Below are 16,275 nucleotides of genomic sequence, written 5' to 3' on the forward strand. Positions count from 1 at the left end.
CATTAAGGAGTGAAAGGGATGGGCTTAAGGCTTCAAACGAGAAGCTTAAGTGCCATCTGACAGATGTAGACATTTCTATGGGTATCCTGAAGGAAAATCTTATTCCCTGTAGTTGTAGACCTGAGATCTCTGAAAATCAGACTCAGAATCTTATTTTTAGAGCGGCAACTTTACAATGTAAACCAAAATCTTAATCTTGCATGGTGTCTGACATTAAAGTGAGGGCATTGATTGGAAAGGAGTGAGACCCTGAAAAATGGGATGGTGAAATACGGATTGATAATGATGTTGGGGGTGAAGTTGAAACCTGAGATCATGCTGAGTCTTCTGTAGATAACCCTGTAATAGTTTTCCCTGTGGACATAATAACTGCCCCACCTCCAGCCTGCCTTGAAGAGTTGGCCACCCAACCTCCTCTGAAGGGATTATCCTTAGAGTGATTAATCCTGTTTCACCAGATGAAACTGCAAACGAAGGCTCTGAAGCAAATGGCTTGGAAGATATTTCTAATTCTTTTCATGACCCACCACCCCTCATTTCTTCCAGACCTATAACTAAACTAAAGTCTGAACAGGCCCCTAAAGGTGAGGTACAAAGTATCATACATGAGGAGGTACATTATACTCCAAAAGAACTGTGTGAGTTTTCCAATTTATATAGACAGAAATCAGGGGAATACGTATGAGAATGGATTTTAAGGGTGTGAGATAATGGTGGGAAAGGGCAAGTGGAAGCCACTAGAACTGCCCCTACTGAACAAAATAGTAAATCAGAAGCAATATCAGATTCCTGGGGTGATTGCAGAGATTACTGCCACTCTTAAGGACTTGAAGGATGCAGGGGTGTTGATTCCCACCACATCCCCATTCAACACTCCTATCTGGCCTGTGCAGAAAACAGATGGGTCTTGGAGGATGACAGTGGATTACTGTAAGCTCAACCATGTGGTAACTCCAATTGCAGCTGTTGTTCTAGATGTGGTATCATTGCTTGAGCAAATCAGTACATCCCTTGGTACCTGGTATGCAGCTTTGATCTGGCAAATGCTTTATTCTCAATAGCTATTAGTAAGAACCACCAGAAACAGTGTGTTTTCGGCTGGCAAGGTCAGCAATATACTTTCACTGTCCTACCTCAGCAGTTTATCAACTCTCCAGCCCTATGTCATCATCTTGCTGCAGGGACCTTGATCATTTCTCCCTCCCATGAGACATCACACTGATCCATTATATTGATGATATCATGTTGATTAGACCTAGTGAGCAAGAAGTAGCAACTACTCTAGACTTACTGGTAAGGCATTTGCATGTCAGAGTATGGGAGATAAATCCAACAAAAATACAGGGGCTTTCCACCTCAGTGAAATTTCTAGGTGTCCAGTAGTGTGGGGCATGTTGAGATAAGTCTAAGGTGAAGGATAAGTTGCTGCATCTGGCCCCTCCTATGACCAAAAAAGAGGCACAACGCCTACTTGGTCTCTTTGGATTTCAGCAATAACATATTCCTCATTTGGGTGTGTTACTCTGGCCCATTTATTGAGTGACCAGAAAAGCTGCTAATTTTGAGTGCAGTCCTGAACAAGAGGAAGTCCAGACTGCTGTACAAGCCACTCTGCCACTTAGGCTGTATGACCCAGCAGATCCAATGGTGCTGGAAGTGTCAGTGGCAAATAGAGATGCTGTCTGGAGCATTTGGCAGGCCCCTATAGAAGAATCACAATGCAGACCCTTAGGATTTTGGAGCAAAGGTTTACCATCTGCTGCAGATAACTACTCTCCTTTTAAGAAACAGCTTTTGGCCTGCTACTGGGCCTTCATAGAGACTGAATGCTTAATCATGGGCCACCAAGTTACCATGAGACCTGAGTTGCCTATCATGAGCTGGGTATTGTCTGACCCACCAAGCAATAAAACTGGGCATTTGCAGCAGCACTCTGTTGTAAAATGGGAATGGTCTATACGAGATAGGGCCAGAGCAGGTCCTGAAGGCACAAGTAAGCTACATGAAGAACTGGCCCGAATGCCCATGGTCTTCACTCCTGCCACATTATCTTCTCTTTGCCAGACCAGAGCTATGGCCTCTTGGGGAGTTCCTTACAGTGAATTGACTGAGGAAGAGAAAATTCAGACCTGGTTTACAGATGGTTCAGCACAATATGCAGGTACTACCCAAAAGTGGGCAGCTGCAGCACTACAACCCCTTCCTGGGTGTCCTTGAAGGACAGCGGTGAGGAAAAATCCTCCCAGTGGGCAGAACTTTGAGCAGTGCACCTGGTTGTTCATTTTGCTTGGAAGGAAAACTGGCCAGAGGTGCATTTGTATACTGACTCATGGGCTGTTGCTAACAGTTTGGCTGGATGGTCTGGGACTTGGAAAGACCTAACTGGAAAACTGGCAACAGAGGTCTGGGGAAGAAGTATGTGGATAGACCTTGCTGAGTGGGCTAAAAAACATGAACATATTTGTGTACCATGTGAATGCACACCAGAGGGTGACTTCAACAGAGGAAGGTCTTAATAATCAAGTGGATAAGATGACCTGTTCTGTGAATACCAATCAGCCTCTTTTCCCAGCAACTGCTATCATTGCCCAATGGGTTCATGAACAAAGTGGTCACAGTGGTGGGGATGGAAGTTATGCATGGGCTCAGCAACATAGACTTCCACTCTCCAAGGCTGACTTGGCTACAGTCACTGATGAGTGCCCAATCTGCCAGCAGCTGAGACCTACACTTGGCCCCTGATAAGGCACCATTCCCCGAGGTGACCAGCCAGCTACATGTTGGCTAGTTGATTAAATTGGATGACTCCCTTCATGGAAGGCGCAACAATTTGTTCTAGTTGGAACAGATACATACTCTGGATATGGGTTTGCTTTCCCTGCAATGCTTCTGCCAAAACTACCATCCATGGGCTTACAGAATGCCTTATGCATCATCATGGTATTCCACATAGCATTGCTTCTGATCAAGGAACACACTTCACAGCAAATGAAGTGCGGGAATGGGCACATGCTCATGGAATTCTCTGGTGTTACCATGTTCTCCATCATCCAGAAGCAGCTGGATTGATAGAACGGTAGAATGGCCTTTTGAAAACTCAATTATGGTGCCAACTAGGTGGCAAAAACTTGAAAGGCTGGGGTAATGTTCTCCAGGAAGCTGTGTATGCTCTGAATCAGCGTCCGCTGTGTGGTGCTGTTTCTCCCATAGCCAGGATCCATGGGTCCAGGAACCAAGGGGTGGAAATGGGAGTAGTACCACTCACTATTACCCCTAGTGATCCACTAGGAAAATTTTTGCTTCCTGTCCCTGCGACCCTGAGCTCTGCTGGTCTACAAGTTTTAGTTTCAGAAGAGGGAGTGCTTCCACCAGGAGAAACAACAATTCCACTGAACTGGAATCTAAGACTGCCACCTGGTCACTTTGGGCTACTTATGCCACTGGATCAACATGCCAAGAAGGGTATTACATTATTGTCTGGGGTGACTGACCCTATCAGGGGGAAGTAGGACTGCAACTACATAATGGAGGTAAAGAAGAGTTTTCTTGGAATGTAGGAGCTCCCCTAGGGGGTGTTTAGTACTACCATGTCCTATGATTAAAATCGATGTAAAACTGCAAGAACCCAGTCCAGGCAGGACTACCAATGGCTCTGAAACTTCAGGAATGAAGGTTTGGGTCTCCCCACAAGGGAAAGAATCACGGCCAGCTGAGGTGCTTGCTGAGGGTAAAGGGAACATGGAATGGATAGTGGAAGAAGGTAGTGATAAATATGAACTTTAACCATGTGATCAGTTACAGAAATGAGGACTGTAATGCTGTTTTGTTCATATTATACTATTTAAGTTGTAAGATATCAAGTTTAAAAGTAAATAATACCCAAGGATTTGCATCCTATTCTGGAGAGGCTTAATGTATTTCCAGTTATATGCAGGACAGTTAAGTATTGTTAGGTGAAAGAAAAAATGCGTTTTGTTGTTAGAAATTAGGTATGGTTTAAAGTGGTATGTATAGCTACCAAGTTGACATAGGGTGGACTGTCATGGTCAGGTTCATGTGTCAACTTGGCCAAGTGGTGGTATCTGTTTGGTTGGGCAAGCGCTGGCCTGTCTGTTGCGATGAGGATATTTCATAGAATTAATTCATGATCATGTCAGCTGCATACACAGCTGATTCCATTTGTAATCGGCCAAAGGGGAGTGTCTTCTGCAATGAGTGATGCTTAATCTAATCACTGGAAATCTTTTAAGGAGGATTGAGAAGAGACAGGCTCTTCCTGCTACAGCTAGCGAGCCTCTCCTGTGGAGTTCATCCAGATCCTCCATCGAATTGTCAGCTTCACAGCCTGCCCTGCGAATTTTGGACTCTGTGTTCCCAAAGTCATGTGAGACATTCTATGAATTTTATATTTGCGAGTGTTCCCTGTTGATTCTGTTTCTCTAGAGAATGCTAGCTAATACAGATGTTAACTTTAAGCCCCATGATAACTAAATAAAAATTCAGAACATACAGAAGCTCATTAATATAGAAATAAGAGCTAATGTTGCCAGGACTGGGAGTAAGCTAAGTGACAGTAGTCCTCACTTCATTTTTTCTTTCTGTTTCAGAGTCCACTATGATTAACAGCCCAACATCCAATACATGAAAACTATTCTCATATACTTTGCCTTAGTTGCTTTCAGCTTGAGGTTAAATCCAGTCTCTTCACTTTGTCTTGTTCAGAAATGGAAACTAGTAATTCATTTGATGTGGTAATATATGCATATTAATGCATTTAACATAGGATATTGGATCTGGGATTCAGAACAGACGAAATGTACATAAAGGTGACTGACTAGTTCCAAACTACACAAAGATATTATTTACAGTCACCAACGTACTCCCAAGGGTTTTGTTTCCCTAAATTATCTCATTTTCTCCGTTTTAAGTAATGGAAAAAGAAATCTCTGTCTTGGTCTGGACTTTGTGGAGTCAGAAAATCTAAACAAACTCACTTGGCATATAATATTTAAAGATAGTGCAACCCAAAAAAGGAAGTCTGAACATGATACCATGGCCTTCCTATATTTTCCTGTCCTCCATGTGCAAACTGGACCTATATTCGAGAAAATGAACTCTTAATTTTTGAAATGTTTCTTACATTGCTTGTACTGTATTATTTTTATAAACCAATAATATATTTTATAACTACTACAATTTCATTAACTTTTTAAGACTTTTGAACATCTGTGGCATATTTCAGGATCCTAAATTGATTAACCTAAAATATGTGTGGAAGTGACCTTCAGAAGCTCAGGTGGGCAGGGCTTGGTACCACATATCTCCACCAATCCAGAAGTATGTATTGTGTATGAGCAGGCAGTGTAGTATTGTGTTTAATACACTGACTTCTTGAGCAATAGTTGGCAACATCTCGGCTCAGCCACCCACTATCTGAATATCCTTGGAACAAATTATGTGACTGCTCTGTTCCTCCATTTGAGGAAAAGAACAGAAATTAATTCATAGAGATTTAAAAGGGTAAATATTTTAATATGTGTATAGTACTGTGAACTGTAAATAATACGTAATGATACCTCACATTTGGTTAAGAAGGAAGACGGCACTTTCTCAAAATAGTTGTTACCAACACAAGTGAGAATACCAACTCCTGGTTCTTAAAAATTAAAGAAACTAATCATTCTACTTGTATGAAAGCCAGGGCTTCCATGGAGAAACAGTCATAGGCAATGCAGCTGGTTGTGATGGTCTGGGATACAACATGGATCACTTCTCAATAAACATCAAAAATACAGAAATTGAACTTTATTTTTACTTCAGACCCTGTGACATTCCTAAAATTAATATAGCATCTAATTTTCTTTTGCAATTTTAATAGTTTTCTATATACACAAATATGTCATCTGCAAGCAAAGTTTCTTCCTGCCCTAACCTCCCAGTTTTCTGTTTTCTTTCCACTCTTTGACTTATTTCACTACATATGTCCACCATTAATATCTATACACAATGGGTGTTAAGAGAAAAAACATTTTCTTGATCTCTATTTAGGGAAAAGTAATGTCTTTCAGTATTTCATAAAATATGATATAGCAATGAGAACAGAAATACTTCTGGTGTCCCCATTTTAGTAGGAAAGAATTTCACAATCATAAAATTATGATAACTGAAAAATGATCTGTGTTTCCTGGGCCCCAAATTTCATAGTCAGAATTTACATGTCCAGTAGTCGTGGATACACCCAGCAGTGGAAGTGGTCATCAGAAATTCAGCTATTTCATGGGTGTCACTGAACTTAAGTCCATTATCTTCATCTTACAGGAAGGATTATCCTCAGCCTCTCCCCCACTAGGATCTGAAGCCTCACTGTGTGTGAAAAGCAGTTTGTTATATCCCATATTCATATATGCATGCTCTGGATTGTGATTTTTCCAAAATTAATGTCACAGACTGGATTCACATATCTGGGCCATCATAATGGCATTACATATGGGCCCTGTAAATTCTGGAATCTATTAACCTGTAAATATTGTAAATTTTGGAATCTATCAGCAGGTTCTGATACATGGGCCTTTACTGAGGGGAAATGGGAACTATTTGGACCTCTGCTTGACTCAGTGAAGTATAGTGTTCAAGACCCTCTCATCCCACCTGGCAAAGACTATAGTTGCTGAGATGAAGTACTGTTCCTTCTAAGATCAAAAACAAAACAAACATCTGTACCTACCATTCAGATATTTAATCACAGACCTAAGAAATGTCCATCACTGATCCGTTAGAGGTAACCACAGAAGCATATTCATTTATGCTAGAAGACTCCTGAATCATAGATTTCACATTCTCCTATTCCAACACCAATACCATTTTCCCACTTATCTCTATAACTTGGCCACTAAATATCCAATAATTTGCCCACTCCCCCAAAACACTATCCTTAATACAGACACATTAACTCATGCCCAGAACCTCCACAATTTATGAATAAATCATTTATCATTTCCCTTGATTTTACACTGAATATATTCTCCATCAAGAAATTTCTGGATCTCCCCCAAGAGCTTTCATCCTCCTAATGAGGACTTTTCCCTCTTACTTCATGACTTCTGCCTGCTACTTCATGTTTTTGTGGTTTCCCAAAATTGAATACTTTTTGCACACCAAGTCTTGTGCTTCACTGAGAGCATACAGTAATTACAGACCTAATGTTTCTATCCTGTGCTGATCACTCATTTTATCCTTTAAAATTAAAGGATAAATTACAAATTAAGGCATTCCTACAACAAGTATATACATGTGCAATTTCTCTGGCTTATCAGTTAGAGTGATAGATGAAGACCCTCCACATCCATTACATTCATACTGTGAATTCCCTCATATGTTATATTATCAGACCATCTACTACAGGCCTTGCTACATAGATGACATTCATACAAGCTCTTTCCTGTATGAACTTCTTTCATTAACTTTAATAGTAAAGGTGATTAAAAGCATATTGATTAATGTTTTTTCAGTATGGGAGTTCTCTGGTGTGATTAAAGATTAATGCAATGTCTGAAGTCTTTTCCACATTCAAAATATGTGTAGTGTGAGCTCTCTCATTCCATCTAAGATCAGAATATTGACTGAAAGCTTTCCCAAATTCATGACACTCACAGGGTATCTCTCGAGTTTGAGTAATTTCATATTGTCTCCTAAAAATTAAGGTTTTCCCATATAGATGACATTCATTTGGCTTATGTTCACTGTGAGTTCTCTCACAGTGAGAAAACTCGGAGTGAAAGCTTTCCCATGTAGATGATATTTAGGCTTCTCTCCAGTGTGAGTTCTTTAACGTTGTTTGAGGGCAGAGCACTGAAACAACATGAGAACTCCATTTAAGGGGTTTCTCTCTGGTGTGTTCTCTTATGTTGTTTAAGAATACTGACCACAGCATTTACAACATAGATTGCATTCATGGGGTTTCTCTCCTGTGAGTTCTCTCATGTCGTCTGAGGTGAAAATACCTACTGAAGGCCTTCCCACATAGATGACATTCATGGGGTTTCTCTCCAGTGTGAGTTCTCTCATGTCGTCTAAGAACAGAATGCTGACTGAAGGCTTTCCCACAGAGATAGCATTCATGGGGTTTCTCTCCAGTGTGAGTTCTCTCATGCTGTTTGAGAGTAGAGCACAGAGTGAAGGCTTTCCCACAGAGATGGCATTTATGGGGTTTTTCTCCAGTGTGTGTTCTCTCATGTTGTCTAAGATGAGAATACTGACTGTAGGTTTTACCACATACATGACATTTATAGGGTCTCTCTCTAGTGTGTGTTCTTTCATGTCGTCTAAGACCAGAGTATTCACTGAAGGCTTTCTCACATACATGACATTCATGGGGTTTCTCTCCAGTGTGAGTTCTCTCATGTCGTCGAAGACCAGAATATAGACTGAAGGCTTTTCCACATAGATGACATTCATGGGGTTTCTCTCCTGTGTGAGTTTTCTTATGTCTTCTGAGGGTAGAACAAGAAACGAAGGTTTTCCCACATAGATGACATTCATAGGCTTTCTCTCCAGTGTGAGTTCTCTCATGTTGTCGAAGATTAGAAGACTGACTAAAGGTTTTTCCACACAGATGACATTTATAGGGCTTCTCACCAGTGTGAGTTCTCTCATGTTGTCTAAAGTGAGAAAATCTAGTGAAAATTTTATCACATAGAAGACATTCATATGGTTTATCTCCAGTTTTAGTTCCATTATATTGTTTGTGGCCACAGCTCTCAATAAAGTCACTAGCAATTTGATGGCATTCATATACCTTACTTTTATAGTGAATCGGCTTATGTTGAATAAAAGATGACTTGTCACTGAGGACTTTTCGAAATGGTTTGTTAAAATATGGTTTCTTTCTCATGAGAATTAATGCATGTCGAGCCACTGCGGATCTGAGAGTGGATTCTTCTTGCAAATAATTACATTGAGAGGAATTCTTTTGAGTGTGAGATTGCTGTAGAGAGGTGAATGAGAAACTGTCAAACATTTGCCCATTTACATAGATTTATTTATTTCCATCCATATGAATTCACAACTAATCATTCAGTGATAGTCTCCAATTCAAATCTTTCCCATGTTAGTTTCATATACACATTATACACCTTCATGCATGGAGTATTTCTCTATTATATGATCCCAACTGCACAGCTATCCAATCAATATTGAACTGCATAGTGTTTCAAAATTTATGTACACGAATCATATTCATACAATCATGTTTTTATAAAAACTCACTTTAGAGTTTTGTGTTCAGTTAAATTTTTCCCTAAATTCAAACTATCACAGATTTTTGCTGGATTAGCATTTAACCCCAACATTAATTATAGTTAGGTGATTACACTGAATTCCTAAATTATTCGATCCCTACAGAACTATTCAGAAAACTAGGGTTCACACCAATGAAGCTTACCAATGACATGATGTTAGAATTGTCTTTCCTGCAGGTGAGTTGCATGAATATCATTTCTTGGTATTTACAGGCACTTTTCCTGCCTGTAAGTATTGGGGGAGAAAAACAATAAATTATTAGAGTAGCATCATGGGAATGAAAATGCTGGGAAGTCCCAAATATCCCTGTTAGTATGTTCAAACATTGACACTTGGGTGGGAAAGAATATCAAATTAAGGTGTACTCTGACAGATGGAAACATTATAGGACATTAACAATCAGAGAAAAAGAGGGAAAATCTTCCAAGAGTAATAAGACCAGAAGAAGGCTCATTATATGAAAGTTAAATTCCAGTAGTACATGAATATCCCTTTTCCAAAGTCAAAGATACTTGAATAGTTTGATAAGTATATAGAATAATGATGACATATGAAAAAAAAATTCCCAACATCCTTGCCTACATTTCAGAACTTATAACTCACTTAAGGAAAGCTGAACTTGATATTTCCAAGGACATACTCACCAACTGATAAGGCCCCCTCCACTAATGATGCACAGGTTCCTAGAGCTCACCTGGACTATGGTTTTGGAGAAATCCCGTTACTTCTTTCCACACTTCCTTTCCTTGCACCAACTGGGAAAGTACATCTGATTTGCAAATCTGACATCCTGTTCATAAGAAAAAAAAATACCCAGGTTTTCAGTTAAGTGCTAATAGGGCTTTATCAAGTCCATGGCAGGCTACCAAAGAAAAGGTAAGCACTGAAGCTCAGCAAGGCAAAAGTACTTTGAACACAGAACATTAAGTAATTCTTGACCTTGTTCCCACTACAGTAGGGACCTCTGGTTGTTGCTGCCTATGTGCAAGTTCAAAGAGAGACTGCAGAATCCTCTATATTCTAAATGGAGAAAGTCTATGTTTCCACAGTTGATGATTATTATTTTCAAAACTAATCCAATAAGCATATATTCCACCAAAACAATCTACATTCTATGAGGAAAATGATATATGTGGTGATTTTACAACTGTTTCTCAAGCTGCAGTATAACTATTACAACAGAATTATTTCAAAATGTTTAGTCAGTTATTTGTCCATTCAAAATATTTATTGACTTTCAGCACTGCTCTGAATGTTGGAGACTGAGATTCAAGAAGGACATTAAGTTGTGGCCAAGATTAAATTTTATTGGATGAAGTAGATATAAGTAAAAAGTTAGAGAACATACTTGATTTGAGTGGCTGATTGAGTTATAAAATAAATTTATACACAATATAAAACATAATGACATAAAATAGAAAAAGCCTATATAATAACGGGAAGCTGACCTAACTACTTGAAATAAACAGTAGATGATATACGATAGATATGATATATAGGTAGTAGATAAGATTAGATGACTGACAGATACATATCAATGATGGATGAATTTCCAGAGACTCACCCACTGAGATGAGATGACTGATATTCTCCAGCATCACTTCTCTGAAAAGCTTTCTCTGGGATGCATCTAGCAATGCCCACTCTTCCTGAGTGAAGTCTACAGCTATATCTTTGAAGGTCGTAACTCCTAAAATATGACAGAAATTTCGGTATAGACAGGGCCATCCTTACCAAAGTCGTGATACTCAAAATAGCAGCACTGATGAAGCAGGAACTGTGACTAAAAAGCTGAAAATCTATTTAAAGTTCAAGAAAGATCATTCTCTATGCTCAACAACCACCTGCCTTTCAGAAACACACTGAGGTCTTGAATGCATACAATTCCATTGAAAAGGAACATCATGTGATGTGGTATGATACACACTTAGAAATTTCTCAACAGACTTATGACTTCCTGATGCTGATTATACTTGCTCTAGATCATTCATAACTAAAATACTCTTGCCCACCAATTTCAAGTAAATCTACAGACTCATTATAAGGTAAGAAATACCCATGATATAATCACTTTTTAAAAAATGACTAGGATTAGATTATTTCTGTATATGGATGACCTCACTTTCCTCTTATTTATAAAATACTTTTTACGCATTTGAACAGACCCAATGTGCTAATGTGTGTAGGCCTTTCTATCTAAATTCAATTCATTGGTCTATTACTCATTAAAATATCAGGGGACTTTGAAACATTATCTAGAATTCTGCATAACTGACCAGGTTTTTTTTTTTTTTTTTTTTTTACGTGGGCAGGCACCAGGAAACGAACCTGGGTCCTCGGGCTTGGCAGGCAAGCATTCTTACCTTTTGAGCCACCATGGCCCACTGACCAGGTTTTATACAGAACTGTGGATCAGTAAATGCTGCCTCCCTCAATTATATATAACTCAATTGTTTGAGATAATGTTAAGTACTGTTGGTTCAGGATCACAAGTAAGAGACCTTTGAGACAGCTGTACTGAAAGATGATCCTAGTCTGATCATTTCTCTGATGGAAGACTTCCCATTCTCAACATTTTCTAGGACCTAGAACACCAGTTTCACTATCCCTCTTATATCCTCTTCTCATGTGTCTGTCCAAGATTAAAAGAAGCCCCTTTATTGCTTCTGGTCTCTTAAGATCTTGAAAAATTTTTACAATGCCATAGCTTTTATTCTACCCAAGGGAACAGTATTTCCTACACATTGTGTACATTTATAAAATTTTAAAAGTTCATTTAAAAAAATTGAAATTGGGTACAACAGTTTAAAGAAAATTGTAGTTTTCTTTTTTGAATATTTCAAAATCTGCAAACTTTCCCATCTTGCTGGCAATAGTGGTCTGGCCTCAGTTAAAGAATTCCCTACTTACCTGTGGTTGCATTGTAAATAGCTGACATGACAAGTGTCTTTCTCTAGATCTTCATGCAAAATCAGACAAGGAGTAGATGAACAAAGCTGAGAAAGGAGATAGTATCCTTCAGAATCAAGTCTTGACCACAACTTCCAGACTAAACTATCATGAATCTCCTTTACCTGGGAGTAAACCCAGTCCAGTCAACAGGAAAATACAGAGTGCTCTAAGAGAAATAGGGAGAGGTCTTTCTGAGGCTGAAGACAAAGAAGGTCCTGAATTCTATAGCAAATAATGAAAATATGAATACCTTCATTTTACAGATAAGAATATGAAAATCACTGAATTGTGTGTATTAACATACCCATGGTTTTCAGAGACTTTTAATTCTCTCCCTGATTTGAAAACAGGAATTCCTGACCCACGGGTCCTCTGGAATTAGATCTCAATGATCAGAGAAAGCAGTTAGGAATTTCTCACAAATAATAATAACTGGATGATGCATTAGCATTTGTTCTCCAACATCCATCCCTGTCTCTGAACTCTCCCTCCCTGCTCTACCTGCACCTGTCCTTCTGGGTACACTTATCCATCTTGGTTCTTTCACAATTTATGTGTAACAACGTAACTCCTCAACATCTCAGCCCAGTGGATTTGGTTATTAACCAAGAAACTTAATATAACTATGGGGTTAATTTACCCAAGAGCTTGATCAATTTGGAGGGACCAATGACTCCCATCATGCAACTCTCATCACGAATATCCCTGCATCAGAAAACAGAATTATAAAATGTCATTGTTATGTCCCACAATCCTCATCAGACTAGGAGGCATGGAAACCATAAATGAAGAGATTTGAGAAAAAAATCTATTTTCTTGTTTTGATACTTGTTCTAGTTTGCTAGCTGCTGGAATGCAATATACCAGAAACGGAATGAATGGCTTTTAACAAGGGGAATTTAATGAGTTGCTAGTTTACAGTTCAAAGGCTGAGAAAATGTCCCAATTAAAACAAGTCTATAGAAATGCCCAATCTAAGACATCCATCCAGGGAAAGATACCTTGGTTCAAGAAGGCCGATGAAGTTCAGAGTTTCTCCCTCAAGTGAGAAGACACATGGCGAACACAGTCAGGGCTTCTCTCTTGGCTGGAAGGGCACATGGCAAACATGGCATCATCTGCTAGCTTTGTCTCCTGGCTTCCTGTTTCACGAAGCTCCCTGGGAGGCGTTTTCCTTCTTCATCTCCAAAGGTTGCTGGTTCGTGGACTCTCTGCATCTCGTGGCTACATCGTTCTGCTCTCTTGGAATCTCTCACTCTCCAAAGTATTTCCTCTTTTATAGGACTCCAATAAACCTATCAAGATCTACCCAAATAGGTGGAGACATGTCATCCCCTAATCCAGTTTAACAACCATTCTTGACTAAATCACATCAACCAGGGAGATGATCTCATTACAGTTTCAAGTATAGAGTATTGAATAGGGATTATTCTAACTTTATGAAATGGAATTTATATTAAAACATGGCTTTTCTTAGGGGGCATAATTCCTTTCAAACCAGCACAATATTTTTGTGAAGTGGTAGGTGAAATCTTTTCCTATATTAATTATCATCAGCTGCAACATACCACAGTTCCTTATATATGTGAACAGATGTGTATATTGTAAATTCTCTTCTAAAACATCACTAATTACATGCATTTCATGGACAATGAATGACAATATGTCATAAATGGAGACAGTGTTAATTTACCCATTCGCATCCAAAGTTCAGAGAAAAAATGGTTGTATCAGATACACTTGGAGAATTACATATTTTAAAAGCTTAGCCCTCATATTAACACTGATGACAAGGATTAGTTGACACCAGATGCTTCCTGAGAACAATATTTCTGATGTCACTCTACTTATCCCATCAGTCAATAAACATCTGAGCATTTATCAGATCTGCACCCAAAAGACATGTCTCTATCCATCTTATTCATTACTGCATCTGACAGCGCATTACTAAGCTATTTGTTTTAGGTCTAAATGCCATCACAATTCCTACTGCTTTTGGATATATCTTGTTAATTGAATCATTCTTCTGTATTCTTTAGTCACTCAAGTCCTCTATAGTTCTTGGATCTCACATACTCTCACATTTAACATTTCTTTCAGCAGACAGATTAAACTCATAATTAGATGAATGATATAATTTAAGAAATCACAGTTTAGCACCAAAATCTCTACAATTATTCCTGCATTCATATCCATTAGTTATTCTTTCTCTCTCACTGAAGGGGCAATTTACCCTTGACTAAGTTGTCCTTCTCTAATTGATTTCCTGTCTTTTCTTCTTCTTTGGAAACTATATTAGTGAATAAAATTAAAATCTTTACCCACAACCTTTCCTCTTATCACAATCAATCCCTTCATGATCTAAACTCATTTTCTCTTCTATTTTGAAACAAAATATACCTGTACCAATTTTCTTTCTTATGGTTGATAATACTGTTCCTCCCCTCACAATCAAACTGCATGAGCACTTTTACCCTTTCCTCACACAGCTAAAAATGATGACTTACCACCATCATTAAAGATTCCTCTTAAATAAACCATGCTACCAGTTCTAATAATCTCCCCATAAATACATCCAGGTCTCAATCTATAACTTGGAACCAAAGAACAGCTGGAACATTACCTCCTTTTTGTAACTTTTTGTTCCTCCTAGACTTAACTGGAATCTCAGTCCCATGACTGTATTCAAGCTATTCTAGTCACCTCTTCTTGTATTCTGCATGGTACCCCCTCAAACAACATTAAAACTTCTCAAGATTCAAAGCTATCCTCTCTTGTCTCCCATTTCTAGAGTATAACTGGAGACATAAAAAATCACATACCAAAAAAATTTAAATATATATTTTTTTAAATTAAATTAAGGTACTACTTGGATAGAACCATAACTGGAAATTAATAGTTTTGGTAAAATGGAAATGGATAAGTCCAGTTCTCATCCCATTGCTTCGAAAAATTCCCAGAATCCAAAAATAAGAGGGGACATTGAGGCTAACTTAATTCTGAGGTAAGTAACATAGAATACTGTGACTTTGCTCTCCTCCCAAAGTTCTCAACTATTCAGCTTCTTTTCCTATGGGAGAATTCAACTGCTGTTTGTATTTCCTTTGCACAGGGGAAAACATTTAATAAATCTGAGTGCTATATTCCAGAAAACAAACAAAGATTGCCCAGATAACTAACAGATGCATCTGACTGCACATATGCCTAATGAACTGAGAAATCTTTTGTTAATGTATTTTACTTCTATGGTTAAATTACATTATATAAATATTTTTTATACAGAAATGAAAAAAATGCCATAGCTGCTGTTTGCCGAAAAGTCATATACCATAAATAAAACACAACCTACTGGATTTATCCATGTTACCCCCAATCCAGTGTGACTTTTAGATATTTTTCAATATACTTTAGTTTAATTCATCTAAGCATATTAGGAAAAGCTAATTTATGATGAGTTGTTTCATCTTTAAAATTACCTTTGATATATTACCCCTCCTTTCCAGTAAATCCAGTGCTAAAGTGAAAAATGATGTACTATTGCAGGGGCACAAAACAATCTATAGCCCTAATTTTCCAAAAATCATTTTCAAATTTCTGCCAACATAAACAAAAGACTCAAATGACCAAAAATTACATAGTTAGCAGGAAGGAAACTACATAAAATGAATATTATTTAACTACAACTTTCTCATTTATGCTTTTCTCCCAAGCTACAGGCACTCTAGAATGGCACTGAAAACAAAAATGTACATACATACTGGTATTTTACCATGAAAATCATGTCTCTTCTAAAACTAGAGATATGTCTTTCACCTGCACTTACACTATAATTCCACTGTACTGTTTAAACTAATTCACAGCTATTGGAAAATGACTGATTTTTAAAATATAGCCAACAGGAGAAGGTGTAGTTATGAGCAGTGAGATATTAGAAAACAGTGAATGAATAAATTATTTTTTAGCAGTGGTCATTCATTAATTTGTTTTAAGGAATGTAGAACAAATTGTCTCCTTTGAGTTTCAAAT

General features: G+C 38.2%; 1 protein-coding gene across 1 annotated transcript in view; it reads right to left on the minus strand.

Annotated features, from left to right (window-relative positions):
* Positions 1-117: 117 nt before the first annotated feature.
* LOC143647082 (uncharacterized) overlaps positions 118-16,275 on the minus strand; it is a 33,195-nt gene continuing 17,037 nt past the window's right edge. Inside the window, exons 2-7 of the mRNA XM_077116708.1 lie at positions 13,251-13,554; positions 12,208-12,293; positions 10,862-10,987; positions 9,992-10,087; positions 9,440-9,522; positions 118-8,983 (exon numbers count right to left, since the gene is read on the minus strand). Of these exons, the coding sequence (XP_076972823.1) occupies positions 7,949-8,983; positions 9,440-9,522; positions 9,992-10,087; positions 10,862-10,987; positions 12,208-12,235 (1,368 nt within the window). The 5' untranslated portion in view covers positions 12,236-12,293; positions 13,251-13,554 and the 3' untranslated portion in view covers positions 118-7,948. The remainder of the gene's footprint in view (positions 8,984-9,439; positions 9,523-9,991; positions 10,088-10,861; positions 10,988-12,207; positions 12,294-13,250; positions 13,555-16,275) is intronic.

This window comes from Tamandua tetradactyla, chromosome 9 (genome assembly GCF_023851605.1).
Source record: "Tamandua tetradactyla isolate mTamTet1 chromosome 9, mTamTet1.pri, whole genome shotgun sequence".
Taxonomy (NCBI): domain Eukaryota; kingdom Metazoa; phylum Chordata; class Mammalia; order Pilosa; family Myrmecophagidae; genus Tamandua; species Tamandua tetradactyla.